The sequence below is a fragment of the Ammospiza nelsoni genome, chromosome 1, assembly GCF_027579445.1.
Source record: "Ammospiza nelsoni isolate bAmmNel1 chromosome 1, bAmmNel1.pri, whole genome shotgun sequence".
Lineage (NCBI taxonomy): Eukaryota > Metazoa > Chordata > Aves > Passeriformes > Passerellidae > Ammospiza > Ammospiza nelsoni.
In genome coordinates this window covers 18,951,666-18,967,594 of record NC_080633.1, presented here as the reverse complement: position 1 = coordinate 18,967,594, position 15,929 = coordinate 18,951,666, and the positions used below count along the sequence as shown (strand labels likewise).

Sequence of the window (15,929 nt, the reverse complement as noted above, 5' to 3'; positions counted from 1 at the left end):
CTACAACTTCAAGTTGTACTTGAACTGGTGGCATCTCAGACTCCAAAATCTGTCTTTATTAGTCTTTCTTCTACATCCATTTGAATCTTGTCTATATTATCTCCACTTGCTAAAATCTTCCTTATGTAGATCTGGATGAAAGTGTTTTATTTTTGGTCAGTTCTGAGACATAGTTCTCTTGTGTCTGACAAACAGAGTTCAATTTCCTAACCTTCTGTGGAATTAAATGAGGTTCATACATTAGCTTTTCACTGCTCTCTTTTGTCTTTTCTTTGCCCTTATAATACAGCCTTGGCGTAGTATTTGGAAGAGTATTTTTGTAATTTATTTTAGTTATTTTTAGAGTGAATATTTGGTTTAAAAATTCCTTATTGCCAAGTTTGTTTTCACCTCTAACTCCTTCTCAGTCTAAATTTTTTCCACCTCTGTCTGTGTTTCTAAATGGATGGCAAAGTTTCACAAATCCTTTAGTGTATAATCTGCATTAAAGATGTTCTACAAGTAGGAAGATTAATTGAGCCTTTTCTTGAGGGAAAAAAAAAGATTTACAATTTATAATAGCATCATTAATACTTAGAATTGTAATTTTGGGCTGAATTTTCAGGGAAACAAGATGTATTTCCTTTCTTCCCTGCCTCAGCTTTTCTGTTTTTCTGACAGTCCATTTATGACTTGTCTGTCTTGACACAGGTCCAGCCCTCCATGTGGTAAGTTATTAGCCATGAGCCTTATAAACACCACTGGAAGAAAAACCATTTAATTACCCATGACCAACAGTAACCATCAGTATTTAAATGATATCAGACTTCTAGCAGCAAGAGCTGATCTAAATTGAATCAGATTTAGGTTGCTCTCTCAAAATAACTTTTAGGGTTACTTTTGCATGCCTGAGTGTAGCTGTGACCTAAAGCTCTTTCTCTCCCTACTTGAACTTCATGATTTTAGCTCCTAAGACATCAAAGAAGGCCATTCTTCTATCACCATGTCCCTCTTGACATCAGATTCCTGATTTTAGCATTTCCCAGCAGACTGTGGGCAGTGGAGCTCTGGTTGCTCTGAAGTTCTGAGGCACAGCTGGAGGGGTTAATCTGGGCTGTGGGACAGTAGATCACCATGAATTCCACTTGGTCAGTGGACAGCAGCAAAACACGAGCTGAAGAAACTGGGCATGGCTTTTTCCACAAAAAGCTGACTGTAACTTATACCACTTACATTGATTAGCTCCTTTTCAGATTTGTTTTGACATACATTTCAGGTATATTTCACTTCAGATTTTTAAAATACAGCATTTGAGTTTGTTGAAATCTTATGATTTGTGTATTTTGAGGATGCATGCACTACATTTTCAGTCAAATATTTATTTGAAAAATGAACTTTGTAGAGTTAATTTTACAGATTCACAGAATCTTCTGAATTGGAAGGGACCCACAAGGATCATCAAGCCTTAAGTAAATGGCCTGTCCAAGAGTTGAACCCACAACTTTACCACTATTAGCACTATGCTCTAGCCAACTAAGCTAATTTCAGGTTATTGTATTAGTTTAAAAATGATTGCATTATTTATTTTTTTATGTAATATTTATATTTTCTTTAAAACATTGTATAATAACATAACATACAGTGTAAATGTTTGACTTATCACATGTATTACAGTGTGCGGCTATAACTCACTAATTGAAAACAAATCTGGTCTGGAACATTATTTGGATATTAACAACGTAATGATGACATGACATACAGATTTCATGAAAAACTATATTAGTCTATGTATATTTAATGAAGTATGCTGTATTTTTCTTAGTATGAAAATCTCTTTATGGATGGACTATAAATCAAAAGCTAAGTTAGAGTCTTGAAATACAACAGCCATATGTTGCCATGGTACTGTAAGTCAAGATAAATGTTAAAGATAATAATGGATATGCATAATAAGGTGTAGCAAAACTGAACGAAGAACCTAATAGATTATTAAATCCCCTATGGTTTTTACCACTTTTTCAACACTATTTTAAAATAGCACAGCTTGGTTATAATATAAATATAATTTTGCTTCTGATATCCAGTAATTCTCATTTTAGGACTGTGATTAATGCTGCATACACAGAGAGAGCTAATGAATTTCTAATAGCGTAATTTTTGTCTATGTCAGCTAATCACACGCTCAGATTTTTTTTTTTTTTTTTTTGTTTAAGGTGCAGTTAGTTAAGGATATTGTGCTAATCTCAGACACACAATATCACTGATGATATTTCTCATTTGTCTAATTGTGTATGATAACATTTTCTTGTCATTAAAGTATAAATTCTGTCTCATCCCACGTATGGTAGCAAAGACTAGTTTTGATCACCAAGTTCCATTTTTGCAATCTTCTTTGTAAGATAAATATTTTATGTATGTTTTTTGTATTTTTGTTTTTGGCATTTGATCTATGCTAATATCTGCTTATCATTTAAAGAGGGTAAAATGCTCTCTAATTAGCCGGTTGATAAAATTTTGGTACTTTGGCTTTCTGTGTTGTTGTTAGCCATGCATAAAATGCTTTCCTATTGATCAGTGCAGAATAGCCAGGGTTTAAACAGCTGACATCTGCTTACTTTAAAAAAAGAAAAAGAAAACAGAATAACAAACCATTTCAGCCTAATCTACCTCAAATGTGTGCATGTAAATGGGGGTCCATCTATTGACCTGCATTCTTTTCAGTTGTGGATTGGTCCACACGGTTTATGAAACCAGGAGGGCTGATTTGAAATGCAGATGTCGAGACAGTGAACTACACCCTCCCCTTTTTCCTTTGCTGTATCTGTCAGGGTGAAAAATGGCTTGCACAAGGGTCAGTCACCCATACTCACTTAATTACTTTCCTTGGACCTACAGAACTGTCACAAGCTGTGGTGGATGCAGGCGCTGTTCCTCTTTTAGTGCTCTGTATCCAGGAGCCAGAAATTGCTTTGAAAAGGATTGCTGCTTCAACTCTCAGTGATATTTCAAAGCATTCTCCAGAGTTAGCACAGACAGTAGTGGATGCAGGAGCTATCGCTCACTTAGCTCAGATGATCCCGAACCCTGATGCTAAACTGAAGGTACATTTAATTTTTTTTATCTCCATTCTACCAGTCATTACTTGAGATTGAATCAAAGACACGGATGTGCATATTTATTTAGAAGCTCTTGGTTTGGGTGTTAACAAAATGAAACTGTGTAGTTAGTGACAAAGAGTTCTGCCCATATTTACAAATTTAGCTACTGGATAAAAACTGCAGCTCTGCGAGGAACAGCTAAACTAATCTTTAAAGTGAGAAGTGTGGGATTTTTTTAGAATTATACAGTTTATGAAGAATGCAGCAGATAATTTTAATAGGTAAGATTTGCACATTTCAGTTACAAAAAAGGTTTTGCATACTAAAGATTATATGATAAGCCAGTTAATAGTGAACTTATTGTATTTTAAAATGTGCTGTCTGATGTGAATAGCTGTTGCCAAAGGTTTAATCACTAGTGTTTAACTGACAAAAATTTGTTTCTTATTATAAATTTTCTGTCTTACTCTACCAAACAGAAGTCAACATAAAAATGCCACAAAGATTTCTTAATATAAGATCTGACAGATCCAATTTATGTAAATAGAAATACTTTCTATAGATTTTAGTAAATTTTAAATTACAGTTTTAAATGGTGTGTGTATATTTATTTTTTAAATACATACAAGTTTGAATGGGATAAAACAAAAGAGAAACTTTTATTCAGGAACCAGCGAATGTTCGGTGCCATTATATTTGTGCATGAATTGACTCAGTGAATTGTAAAATAGCTGTAATTGTTTTCCCTATCCTGCTTTGTTTTCCTTGATGCAATAGATTTTTGTGTGCAGGGGGAGTGTGTGTTGTGGGATGTTTGTATACTATTGATTTTATAACAATTTTTATTTACTAGCGTCAGGTGCTGTCAGCTCTAAGCCAAATAGCAAAGCATTCAGTGGATCTTGCAGAGTTGGTGGTTGAAGCAGAAATTTTTCCAGTTGTGCTCACATGCCTGAAGGACTCAGATGAATATGTCAAGAAAAATGGTGCAACTTTAATTAGAGAGATAGCAAAGCATACGCCTGAGGTAAAACCTTGAAAATGCAAATACAAGGTCATATCATTAGATTTTACACTTTAAATAAAATACAGGATTATTCTGTCATTTGCTTTTCGAAAGGGAGGGCAAATGGCTGTTTGGCATGTTCATTGGAAAATATGGAAATGCTGATATTATGAGATGTGTATTGAATATGAATTGGGTTAGGAAACCGGGAATCATAAAATGTATACCTAGCTACTTCATTCTATGAGATATCAGCACAGAGAGGGAGGTCTTGGCTGACAGTACTGTCAGTCCTAGATATTAAAAATATTATGAGAAAAGCCTCACAGAAGTCATGATACCAGCTAATAAATTGCAAGATCATCCTTTAACAATAATAGATGGCGTGTGTCTTTTTAAAAAATCTTCAGGGGTGCTGGGATCACATTTTAATTATTTTTCCAATGACAGCGAAGGTCAAAAATCTCTTATTTATTATTAACCTGATGGTAACTTGAGTTTGTAATTTGAGTTTGAGCATTTACAGTGTTTTTACCCATAGGAAGGTGGGGATGTTTGGCAAAGTCAATACAAAATAAATAGGAAAACCATATAATTATAACTATGGTAATCTGCCAGACCACAGGGATAATTAAAAGGCGCTAAATATGACTTTGGAATGAAATATAAGCCATGTATTTGTGGAATACACCAATGCTGAGCATAGTAATTTCAAAATCATGATGCCAACTTAATAATTGAGAAGTATTTAAACATGAATGTTGTGCAGTTTCTTCAGCCTGCCAGTCTTTAAGCTGGTGATAAAAGTTTACAGTCTTGGCACATTTCCTACTTTCTCCCTGTACCTCATGGGCAATGCAACTTCACTTCCTCAAAAAAGTAAAGAAATTATCATTATCAAAAGGGGGCTGTAGAGTCAGAGGCCAGAGACCAAACTCAGGATTGCAGGTGAAGCCAGAAGAGCTTCTGGCACAAGAGGACCTGGCCATGGTAGCAGCTCTCCAGAGGAGCACTGGGAGGCACCTTGGTGACTCCCAATGGGAAGTCACAATCCATGTCTGACTTAGGGTGACAGAGATGACTGTCCAGCTCTGGGAGCTCTGTTCAAGCAATGCATGTTGCAGTGGAGACACGCTGGCAAATGGTGTTTCTAGAGGACTGGGCTGTGTCATTTCAGACTCATGGCTTTTAGATCTCGACTCTCTAGCTGCAGATGCAGTAAAATTCATGTGAAGGGCAGCAACAGAGGAACTTGGAGTGAGGGCTGAGGGACACAGCAGGAGCTCTGCACATCCAGGTGCACATGGCTGTGTCCAGATGTGGGACTCGTTTGCTGTTGGCTGTAATTCACAATCCTGTGAACAGATTTTCCTAAGCACTAACTGAAAGCTTCATCTGGCTGTTTCATGAAGAAAATAATCCCCTTTTAAAGGCTTTAAGACAAAGGTGGATTTCATATTTATAGAAATCAACTTGAGTTTGTTTGGGAATTCATGTGCCTCCATTTTATTAATTTAATTTTGACTTTTAAGAACACCTTCCTTTTGCTTTGGAATCTGTAGGGAGAATGGGATATACCTAAAAACATGGAAGAAAATAATAATAAGAAGAATAAGAAATAATTTTGATTTCTATGCATTATTGATATCATACATATTCCACTGCTGTCCCTCAAGTGATGTGACAAGTTTGCTTTTGGTAGAAGCCCATGTTGCATTGCTTGATTATTATTTATAAGCAGGGCTATGTCATTTGGCATTCTGGGGAAGACTCCATTACCCATCAAGTGTGTTCCCTGGATACTTTCCTCAGAGCATGCTAACATGGCAGAATGGTGCAGCCCAAGTCAGTTTTGCGCATCCAGAACAGTTGTCCTTGGCTTCAAGCCTTGGTGTGAGAATCCACGAAGGATTTTATGCCACAGAGGTAATTTAGAATGCAGGGGAGAGGAGGAATGGGCCTTTGCCTCCATCCCTGCACAGAACAGAGGATGTTAGGTTGGGAATGAGGGCCACTGGGATGAAACAGAATCTGGCTTATCAGGTGCATCTTCAAGATCAGTCCTGTGATAGGCTGTCATTTGCACATTTGTCTGGTGTGTGATGATGGAGTAGAGAATATGTCATTCCATGATATACAGCATCAAGGATTCAGAACCCTGATTTCTTTGCAGTAAACTCAATCAAAAACACAGCAGCAAATCAGCCTCATTCCTGAGAACTTGATGCTGCACTTAGTTCCCAACAGTCTGTATGGTACATCACTCTTATTCCAGCTTTATTTTGTAAAATAGGAGCAATACATTAAAAGGCTTCTCTGATGTGGTTCTTTATACCTGTTGATACTTCAGAGTCTCTAATCTGTTCTGTTTATCTTTTCAGCTTTCCCAGATTATAGTAAATTCAGGTGGAATTGCTGCAGTGATTGATTGTATTGGCAGCAGCAGAGGGACTGTCAGGCTGCCTGGCATCATGACACTCGGCTATGTGGCGGCTCACTCGGAGAACCTGTCAATGGCAGTGATTGTCTCCAAGGTTAGCCATCACTTTGTTGTCTTCCTGTAGTTCTTCAGCAGTATTCTTTGGTACAGGTACAAATTAACATAGGCAGAGAATGTATTTTGTGACAGGATTATATACTTGCTCTCCATGAATGCACTTTCTCCTACTATTGCTGCTTTCTGTGACTGAAATTCTGTGTCAACCTGATAAAAGGGTGTCTTTATGGTGTTGAACCTTTTACAGAACATTGTGGATTAGTTGGTATTACAGTGTGTGATTTTTCTGTGTTGCAATTGCATGGGTACAGAAAATAAGTGACTGAATTTCTGCAGTCTGCTTCCTCTTAAAATATGTATTTGTGGCTGCATTGAAAGCTCCATTGGAACACCTGTGTTTAAAGGTGTCCTTCATTGTACAAGCATGGCTCTGCTAGTGCTGCTGGAGTATCTTGCAGCAGCCATCTTCAGACTTGAAAAGACCTCAGTTTCTTATGTAATGTGGTTTGATTCAGTTCTGCCAGTGACATTTCAAATGAGTAAAGTTATACGTTTTCAGGTTTAAATAAATTCTGCTGGGCAATGATATAGAAGAGAGAGAATTTGCAATGTTTGCAATAGGTGAAATTAGTGCCTGGCTTAGTAGTCTGATGTGAATAATGCTAACTAATGACAGAAGGAAGGAAACAATTTCACTAACATTTTGGACCCATTTTCACACTGTCAGTCATTCAAAATGTATGTGTGAGTGGAGCAACAAAACAGTATAAATAAAGGAACAGAAATGTCTTCTAGTAGAAATGCAAGTTGAAAAATGGAAGTTGCTACAACATAACATAGTATGCAGGGTAAGTAGGAGTGATCAAAAAAATGCTCTTCTGTATTTTAAAACTAAAGAAATAGATGCTTTTTTCCTTGCCATCTCTGGAGGCTCTTCTCTGGATGTGTCTCTCTTTCCACTTTTAGTGATGCCTAGAGCAAATATGCTCCTGCTTTTGAGTACTTGAAATTAAATGGAATTAAACCAGGATTAAGTTCTGGAGGAAGCCCCTAAGTTAGATTTTTGAAGAATAATAATGATTCCTATCATAACTGAATGGAACTGCTGTGAGAGTTCTGGGCAGTTCTGGGCATCTCCCTCAGTGAGAGGGATCTGGGCAAACTTTGATGAACTTAAATGTGTTAATGAATGATCTACAAAAGAAATAATAATAAACTTCAATAAACCCGAAACCCATTTAAAAAAAACCCCAAAAACTGCTTCAGGGGAAATTAAATTGTGGAGTGGTACATAGTGCTGAGGATAGGGCTTGGCAAACTGGAAGAAAGAAAGAAAGAAAGAAATGCACTGTGGCATAACCATATGCAGTTAGACACTGATGCTGTTATGATGCAAAGGGATAGTTCCATTCCATAGTACTCTAGCCTGGAATGGATGGATTTTGAACAATGATTTTTGGGATCATACTGGACAAACACTACATTGTGGTCTTCTGCTATAAGGCAGTGGCAAAACCCCCCACAATTTAGTCCTTTGTGGTATGAAAGAGTAGAAGATGAAGCATTATTGGAAAAGTTAATCTATTTGTTTTAGTAATAGGTATAGTTCTACTGTCTGTATTTGAAAAGTATCTTGGGGAAAAAACCCAAAACAACAAAGAAGAAAACTGTGCAGAAAAGAGTAGAGAAGGATTCATAAAATGGACAAAAAGGGTTTTTTTGGATAGAGGTTTAGTAGCTTTGCCTTACCTAAAGCAGCATGAAATGTTTGGAGTGTTTTGGCATAAAATACCAGCTACTAGGTAGTTGTGGAGAAAGTATAAAGACCCTGAACCAGAACAACTTTAGCTGGATGTGAGATCTCCACCTCTTGATGTCTGCAAATCAAAAGCCGAAGCCCTTCTTGAAGTGATTGGGTGAGTCAAACATGAACTACTGGACTCAAGAAGAGGTTGATAAGTTGAAATTTAGTGCTGTGGAAAGTAAAAAAAGAAAGAGACTCAGTGATTGAGGCCTTCTGGTCTTAAACTGATTTCATAGAATCATAAGCACTCAAATTCTTTTATTTTCAGTCTGAGAAAACCTGCCATCTTTACTCAGTACAGCCTGAATTATGTTGTGTATTCTTTTCATATCTTAAATTTGCATGTTTGTTCAAACCGCTCTCTGACTTAGAACATTGAATCTGTTTATTTTAGACTATATTAATAATATTTATTAAAAATTCTCACTAATCATAATGCTGTAAAAATATGACACCACTAGCATGCATTCTCTTACAGCTTTTTTTAGAAGAGTGTAAATAGAGAGTAATTTTCTAACTATCTGTGTCTGTTTCACATTGTCGTTCCCTGGTCTACATTTGTAAAGGTTGTGCTTTTGATTAATGCTGCAGGGGATACCACCACTGTGTCTCTGCCTGGTAGAAGAACATGAAGATCATATTAAGGCAGCAGCTGCCTGGGCCTTGGGACAGATTGGGAGGCACACTACCGAGCACGCCCGTCATGTGGCAGTGGCCAACGTGCTGCCCACGCTGCTCGATATCTTTGTGGACCCACGCAGCTCAGAAGATCTAAGAACAAAAGCAAGTAGATTTGTAGTATTTGCTCTATGGTATTTTAATTGTAATCAAGAGGTTTAAGTGCTTGAAAATGACTAAATTATGTGTTTTTATTGATGCTCACTGAGTCACAGCTTTCCTGGGTGCTGTGTCACTTATTAGGGGACTGGCTGGTCCTAATGCATGTGCATGTGGTGTATACCAAATCATATGCTACAGCCACCACAGACTAATTCCTTATTTTTTCCCGGTTTAGATCAGAGTTGCATAGACCCATATTGCTGTAATTTCTTGTGACTCCTTTCTAATTATTGACTTCTTTTTTTGCAAGTATAAGCTCTTGTAGAAAATATTACAGTTCTTGTAATAATTTTGCCTACATTTTTATTATTATAATAAAACTGTAACAGCTAATCAAGGCTCTGCTCTTTAAAACATGCAACTGCCCATATTTAGGGCCTTTCCTTGAATGGGAGCCAGTAGAGTTGCATTTTAGTAAAGTGTATTTCTGAGCAACAGTAAGAGTGCAATAGCACAGGATATGATCTCCCATGTTGCACTATGCTTCTGTATGTTCCACTGAGATACCACATTCCATGTAAAGTACCTTTTATATAGTAATTTCCACTAGTCCCAAAAACATTGAAGCCAAATTAGCTGTACCTGTGATCCTGCCCAAGAAGGTTACTTCTGCTTGTATCAGTCAACAATGAGTTTGTTTTCAGAAATATGCACCAATGCACAATTGTTTCACTCTCTCTTTCCCCCCCTGCCTGGACCACATTGCACTTTGCTACCCCAGACCTGCAGCCTCTCCTAGTGAGCCACTTCTAAAATACAATCTTTTAAAGTATGTTTTGATTTAACTTTCTTATTATATTAGAGTACTTCAATTGACCTTAAAACGTCTACTCCAGCTTTCATTATAGTCAAAGGAATATTGCCATTACTTTGACTGTAGATAACATAATAATAATATGATGCACTGTAGGTTTTGAGGTTTAATAAATCTAAGTAGAGAATTGATTCTTCATTAAGTGACCTGATAGATATCATAGTTTCTATTCAGAAATTGCCCATTGAAAATTCTGATCAATTTGCTTTTTTGATCAGACTTCAGTGATATATATGAATTCTTGGGGGTTTTTTTGTTGATATTTTAATACAGAAAGTTTATTTTGCATTTCAATAGACTAAGAAAGCCTTAAAGAACATTCTTCAGAAATGCACGTATCTTCCAGCACTTGAACCACTGCTTCATGAGGCCCCTCCCAGTATTATGAAGCATATTATTGGGCAGTTTAGTAAGGTAAGAAAAGGCTCTTCTTGGTGAGTAATATGTTAATTGCTAATTGTTTCCCATTTAGCCACTCTAATGGTGTCAGTGTTTTATCAGGATCCTCAAGCATCCCCTTCCAAAGCAGTTTGGATCCTGTTCTTTTGTCTTATACACCTGGATACTGTTTCATTTGGAATCTGCCATAATTCATCCTAAGACTGGGCAAACAGTTTCTTATAAGCAAGGTGTTTTTTTCTTCCTTGCCTCTTGAGATTAAGTGGAATATTAACTCACGTGCAAATATTTTCGCTGAGCCGATGTATCACATAAATCCCAGTCACATCTGTTTTATATAAACTACAAGCTGTCTGTACAGCAGTGACTTAAGTCAGATATTTTACAATAATATAAAGGCTTCACTCCTTTTATCCTGATTAATTTTCAGTCTCAAATAAGTGTAAAAATTCCAAATCTTTTCTCATCCCTCTCAATATTTTGAAACTTAGTTGTTAAATACATTGTTGATTTGAATGCAGCATGTAAAAGTGATAAAATTTATTGAAAATATTTAAAATTTGTAAGTAATTGCAACTGACTGACTGGGAGACTTGCAGTGTCTGTAATGGTCAGCACATGGTGGGAATCCTGTTCAACTGCAGACTATGTTTTGTGCAATACTCTGCAGTGTAACCTGTTAGCAGGGTATACCAAGCTCTGTGGGTGAGATGCTCTTTCTGGAAATGGCCAGGTAAAACACTCTTGATACTCAGTTCTGATTATGACAGATCTGGAAGCACTGCTGTTGGTAGTGCAGATTCCTGATTACATTGCCACAGTTTCATTTTTCCTGTCTTCTTGCTAAGGCTGTTCAAAGACTGGAGGTTTGCACAGAATCCAGTCCCTTTTGCTTCTGTGTTCTGACTGGAGCTATTAATGAGCCAAGTGTGTAGCAATTGGTTATCCAGTATATATTTGAACATTGCTTGCTATTGAAAATGGTTTTGTGCCCTTCATATCAGCTGATATTTTGTTTTGTTTCAATTTTCTCCTTTGCCTATATGTTATTAAACTATACTTGTCTGGCATTTGCTCTTCTGAAGTGTACTCTTAATTTTAAGTTATCTGTAGTAAAAGCATTTGTCTCTCCTGTACCGTAGCTTGGGAATTTCCTATTCTTAGAGCTGTGGTCTATTACTTCTGTGGGCTTATTTATGGCACGGTAAAAGCCTTATTTCCAAGCTGTACTTCAAAATGGGGTGCTATTTTTTTTTCGTGCTGGACTGTGTATTTTAGCATTAGCATTTTCAGAGTTTGTGCAGTTCTGTGCTGTCTCAGGTTGGAATGGGGGAAGAGACTGTGTCTCAGAGGTGCTCTCTCTCTTTGGGGCCCCATCTCAGAGAGTTTTTTGCTGTCTTATCCAGGCTGGAAGTCACAGTGTGGAGGAGGAAGGCAGGGAAAGGGCCATATCCTGTCTCCTTGCTAGTTCCTCCTTGGCAGTTCTTGTTGTGGGAGAGATGTGAAAACAGACGTCTGTTCAGTTCCTACAACGAAAAAATCACAGTTGTTCCTGACACTTCTGTGGAGCATAGAATAGAGAGAAGTCTTTGTGCTCTCCTGCTTTTTCTTTACCTGTCTGTTGATTTTGTACAGCCTAGAGGAACCACAGAAATGAAGGTTGTTTGCCTGAATGCATGGAAGCAATTTTGTTCTTTTTCTTCATCCTTTTGGGCATTTCCTTCCTCATTTGAGGCTCTTGTTTTACACTGAAATACAGTCAAATTTATGGCTTAATGTCTGACCAGTGTGGAAGCTTACAAAATGTTTTTGCCCTCATAATCTGTAACTCTCAGAGTTGGTTTCAAATGCATCTGGTTTTGCTGTAGATGCAGCGATGCAGCTGACATCTTGCATTATCTTTCTGTCTTTTTCTCTCTGTTTTTTTTTTTTTTTTTTTTTTTTTTTTAATAATATTGCAGCCCTATGGGCCTATGGACTACATGCAGTCATTCTCCCTCGCCTGGCCCAGCCCCCACCTCCCTCCCTCCTTCATTCCTCCCTCCCTCCTTCATTCCTCCTCCCTCCTCCCTCGCTGCCGTCCTCTGGACAGAGCTGCGTACTGGTATCACTCAGGGAGCACAGAATGTTATTGTCTGATCATTCCTGCTTCTCATCCCCTTTGGCTGCAGAAACTTCACGTTTTTGCTTTGCGTGTGTGTTTGTAAAAGGCTTCCATGGCTACACAGTGTGTTAAAGGATTTTAATATCTAGGAATTTAATAGTAGAATGTAATGCTTCAAGGCTATATTGTTCACTTGCAACAATTCTCAGTATTGTTTTCATGCACTAATCTATACTAGATCATTATAATGATATAAAATTCAGCTCTACAATTAAACTGTGGGAATTGACATAAAAGACCTGAATAACTTGGTTTAAGTGGAACAGATGCTGTTGTTATTCCATGTTAGTGTTTTGTTTTGATTATCTATTTATTCTCCACAATCTTATTGTCTCTGTAGGAATAATTCAAGAAATATTATTTATGTAAGGATAAATATTAAATTCATTATTTTATATATGTTATGTATTAAAGTACATTATAAATTATGTTGTAATCATAAAGGGCTGGTTTCTGGGGTTTTTTTCCCTATACAACTGGGTGTTATAATACAGCAGTCATTACAGATGTTGTTTCTCTGATTTTCCTTTTCATCTGTCCTCTGAATTAAAAACAAATAAGCAATATTTGAGCCTAGTAGCATACAGATTAATTCAAAAGAATTTTTTAAAATGTACTATTCTGTGTGTAGGTGCTACCACATGACAATAAAGCGCGTCGTCTCTTTGTAACAACTGGTGGACTTAAAAAGGTTCAAGAAATAAAAGCAGAACCTGGGTCACTTCTTCAGGAATATATCAACACTATTAACAATTGCTACCCAGAGGAAATAGTAAGGTAGGGAAAATTAAATTTAAAGCATTCATACTTGTAACATTGTTAGATGTTTTTCACAAGAACAACACAAAGGAAGGATTTAATATAGTAATTTAACTCCTATGTGAATTTTGGTTTTAATAAAACCAAAGCATAACATTTGGTTAATTGCCCCAGCGGTAACACAACCTCTGGACACATACATTAGAATGCTTTCTCTTTTTGTATTTGGAATCAAATTTCTTTGTCTGTCAACAAAGCCCAAATAATCAGGCTCATGCAGGAAAGTGTGAAGAAAAGTCACTGCCCACATGGACTCTGAGTTTTCAGTACAACCACTCATATTTATGAATGGCTGTGGGAAATTTATTTTGGTAACTTGTTTGTGGATTACTTAGGCTCCAAAAATACAGGTATTGGTGAATCTTTGGTTGCATCCTTGACTTTCATAATAGTGTGTCTGAGCTAGAGTATTCAGAGGCTCCTTTGAAACTTCCTCTGATGTACAGAGGGTCCAGGGGCTCTCCTGCACAGTTGGTCTGCCCACAGCTGCCCTTCCTCCCTGAGCCTCATCACAAGGCTTAAGTGTTATATAAAAGGACCATACACCAGCTGTCTGCACCAAGTTGAACTTTGCCCTTAATGAATACAGAAACACTATTAAATAGCTTACAGTCAAAATGTCACCATCCTAAATTGTAATGATGAGAGAAATGCCCTCCTAGATTCTGGATATCCATTTACCAGTCCTTCACTCCATCAACACATCAGAAGGATATTGTACTCATGTACTCCCTCTACAGGCTCTGAAAATCTGCATCATCAATTTTAATTACAGCAGCAGAGTTCTTCAGCTAATAGTAGCTAGAAACTAAGTCTCACAAAATGAAGGCCTGTTTGTCTCTACAAAGAAAAGCCAGTGGCTGTCAAATGGGTAAAAGCAAAGTCATAAAGAAATTTTATTCTGCAGCTAGTACTTCAGAGGGAAAGAGGAATTTGTTTATGCTTTTCTGGATATTAATAATGTTTCTTTGTTATAGCTATTTTCCCCCCTGTAAATGAAAAAAGGTTACTCATCTAGCCTGGGATGTAATAAAGGAAAAGGCCCCTCTGAGCATCTCTTGCTTGCCTGTCTGTGCTTCTGCCTGATGTTGGTTGTGCTGCCTGAGGCACAGCAGCTGTGATAGAATCCAGCTCTGGGTTTGTCCTGGAGACCTGTTATTTTAGGCTGTTTGCAGACTGAATACAGTAATGCACTGGAAAGTTAGCTTTATAAATCACAGAACTAATATGAGGTTTAAAAAGAGTTTAATTATGCAGAAATTATTCAGAAAAATGAAAATTAGCAAAGTAAATAGATTTTCCTTCAAGGGAAAGCATTGGGATTTTTTTTTAGTATATTTTAGGCCTACATTGCATGGAAGTATGTTCCTCTCTCTTTATAGTTGAGGCTTTCAGGGCTCAGAGGTGGCAATTCACATGCCTGCAAAACTAGAAATATACTGAGATGTATGTTTTTAGAATAATACAGTATTAAATTTCAGATTCTCTTAATCTGGAAAACAAGAACTAAATTCAGCTTTGATGCTTGCATATTGGATACATGTAGTTGGTCCATTTGGAAAACCAGTTGAATGAGAGCAGGACAGCAATGGGACCATAGAGTCCTACTCTAATGAAAACCTCTTGGACAGTGTCCATCCCTAAGTGGCATTAGAGAGAGAGAAGGTCACTGTGACAATTTTTTTTGTTCCAGAACCAGTGTCCCTCTCATGGATGTAGACGTCATGTGAGCTTCGGGGAGTGTGCTTATGTCTGACAATAGCAGACTATTGTCATTTGCAGCCAACAGTTCTGTGTAAAATCATGCTTTTTTGTTAAAGGCCGTCATTTCAAAAGAAGCCAGCACCTATGTTTCTCAGTAAAGACAATGCTTATGGCAGCTGAACCTATCTAAAATGTAGCTGCTTACCTACATGCCCTAAAGGAAGCTAAATATATTTTAAAAAACCTGACTTCCAAGTATAAATGATAATGGAAGTTGAAAAGCAGATTGTTAAAATGTTGTAGAGGAGTAACTGTAGAGTTCCTTGACCAGTGTTTAATGCTAGGATTTTTTCCTGATCAGTAGAAATATGCATAGTATTTTATTACTTTGCACAGAACATGCCTTGTAGTCTAACACACAAACAAAATGCTTCTCTTTCAGGTATTATTCCCCTGGATATTCTGAGATACTCCTGGAAAGGGTGGAAAATTACCAACCAGTTTTATAAACTTCAGTGTTTTATTAGAGCTACATTTCACATTTATGCCTTTATGACTGTAATACAAATACAGCTGTTAAAAGCCTTGCTTGATTCTCAAATCTCTTTCTACTTTTTGAACTACTGAAAAAGCTCAACAATTCTAGCAAGCTATAATTTGTTCTTTATAAACTTGTTTGTTGCTAAGTTTTTGTTCCTTTTTGTTTTACTTTAACATTACTACCAGATATTGCCACATAGATGAATGGAATTTCATGCAGGGGTGATGATTTATCACAGAAGCTTTTTTAGAATCAGTCATTTCC

At 37.1% G+C, this 15,929-nt stretch overlaps 1 protein-coding gene across 1 annotated transcript in view; it reads left to right on the top strand.

The window, feature by feature from the left end:
• SPAG6 (sperm associated antigen 6) overlaps window positions 1–15,590 on the top strand; it is a 33,882-nt gene extending 18,292 nt beyond the window's left edge. Inside the window, exons 5-10 of the mRNA XM_059475689.1 lie at window positions 2,875–3,080; window positions 3,931–4,104; window positions 6,465–6,617; window positions 8,976–9,167; window positions 10,336–10,452; window positions 15,567–15,590. Of these exons, the coding sequence (XP_059331672.1) occupies window positions 2,875–3,080; window positions 3,931–4,104; window positions 6,465–6,617; window positions 8,976–9,167; window positions 10,336–10,452; window positions 15,567–15,590 (866 nt within the window). The remainder of the gene's footprint in view (window positions 1–2,874; window positions 3,081–3,930; window positions 4,105–6,464; window positions 6,618–8,975; window positions 9,168–10,335; window positions 10,453–15,566) is intronic.
• The last annotated feature ends 339 nt before the right edge of the window (window positions 15,591–15,929 follow it).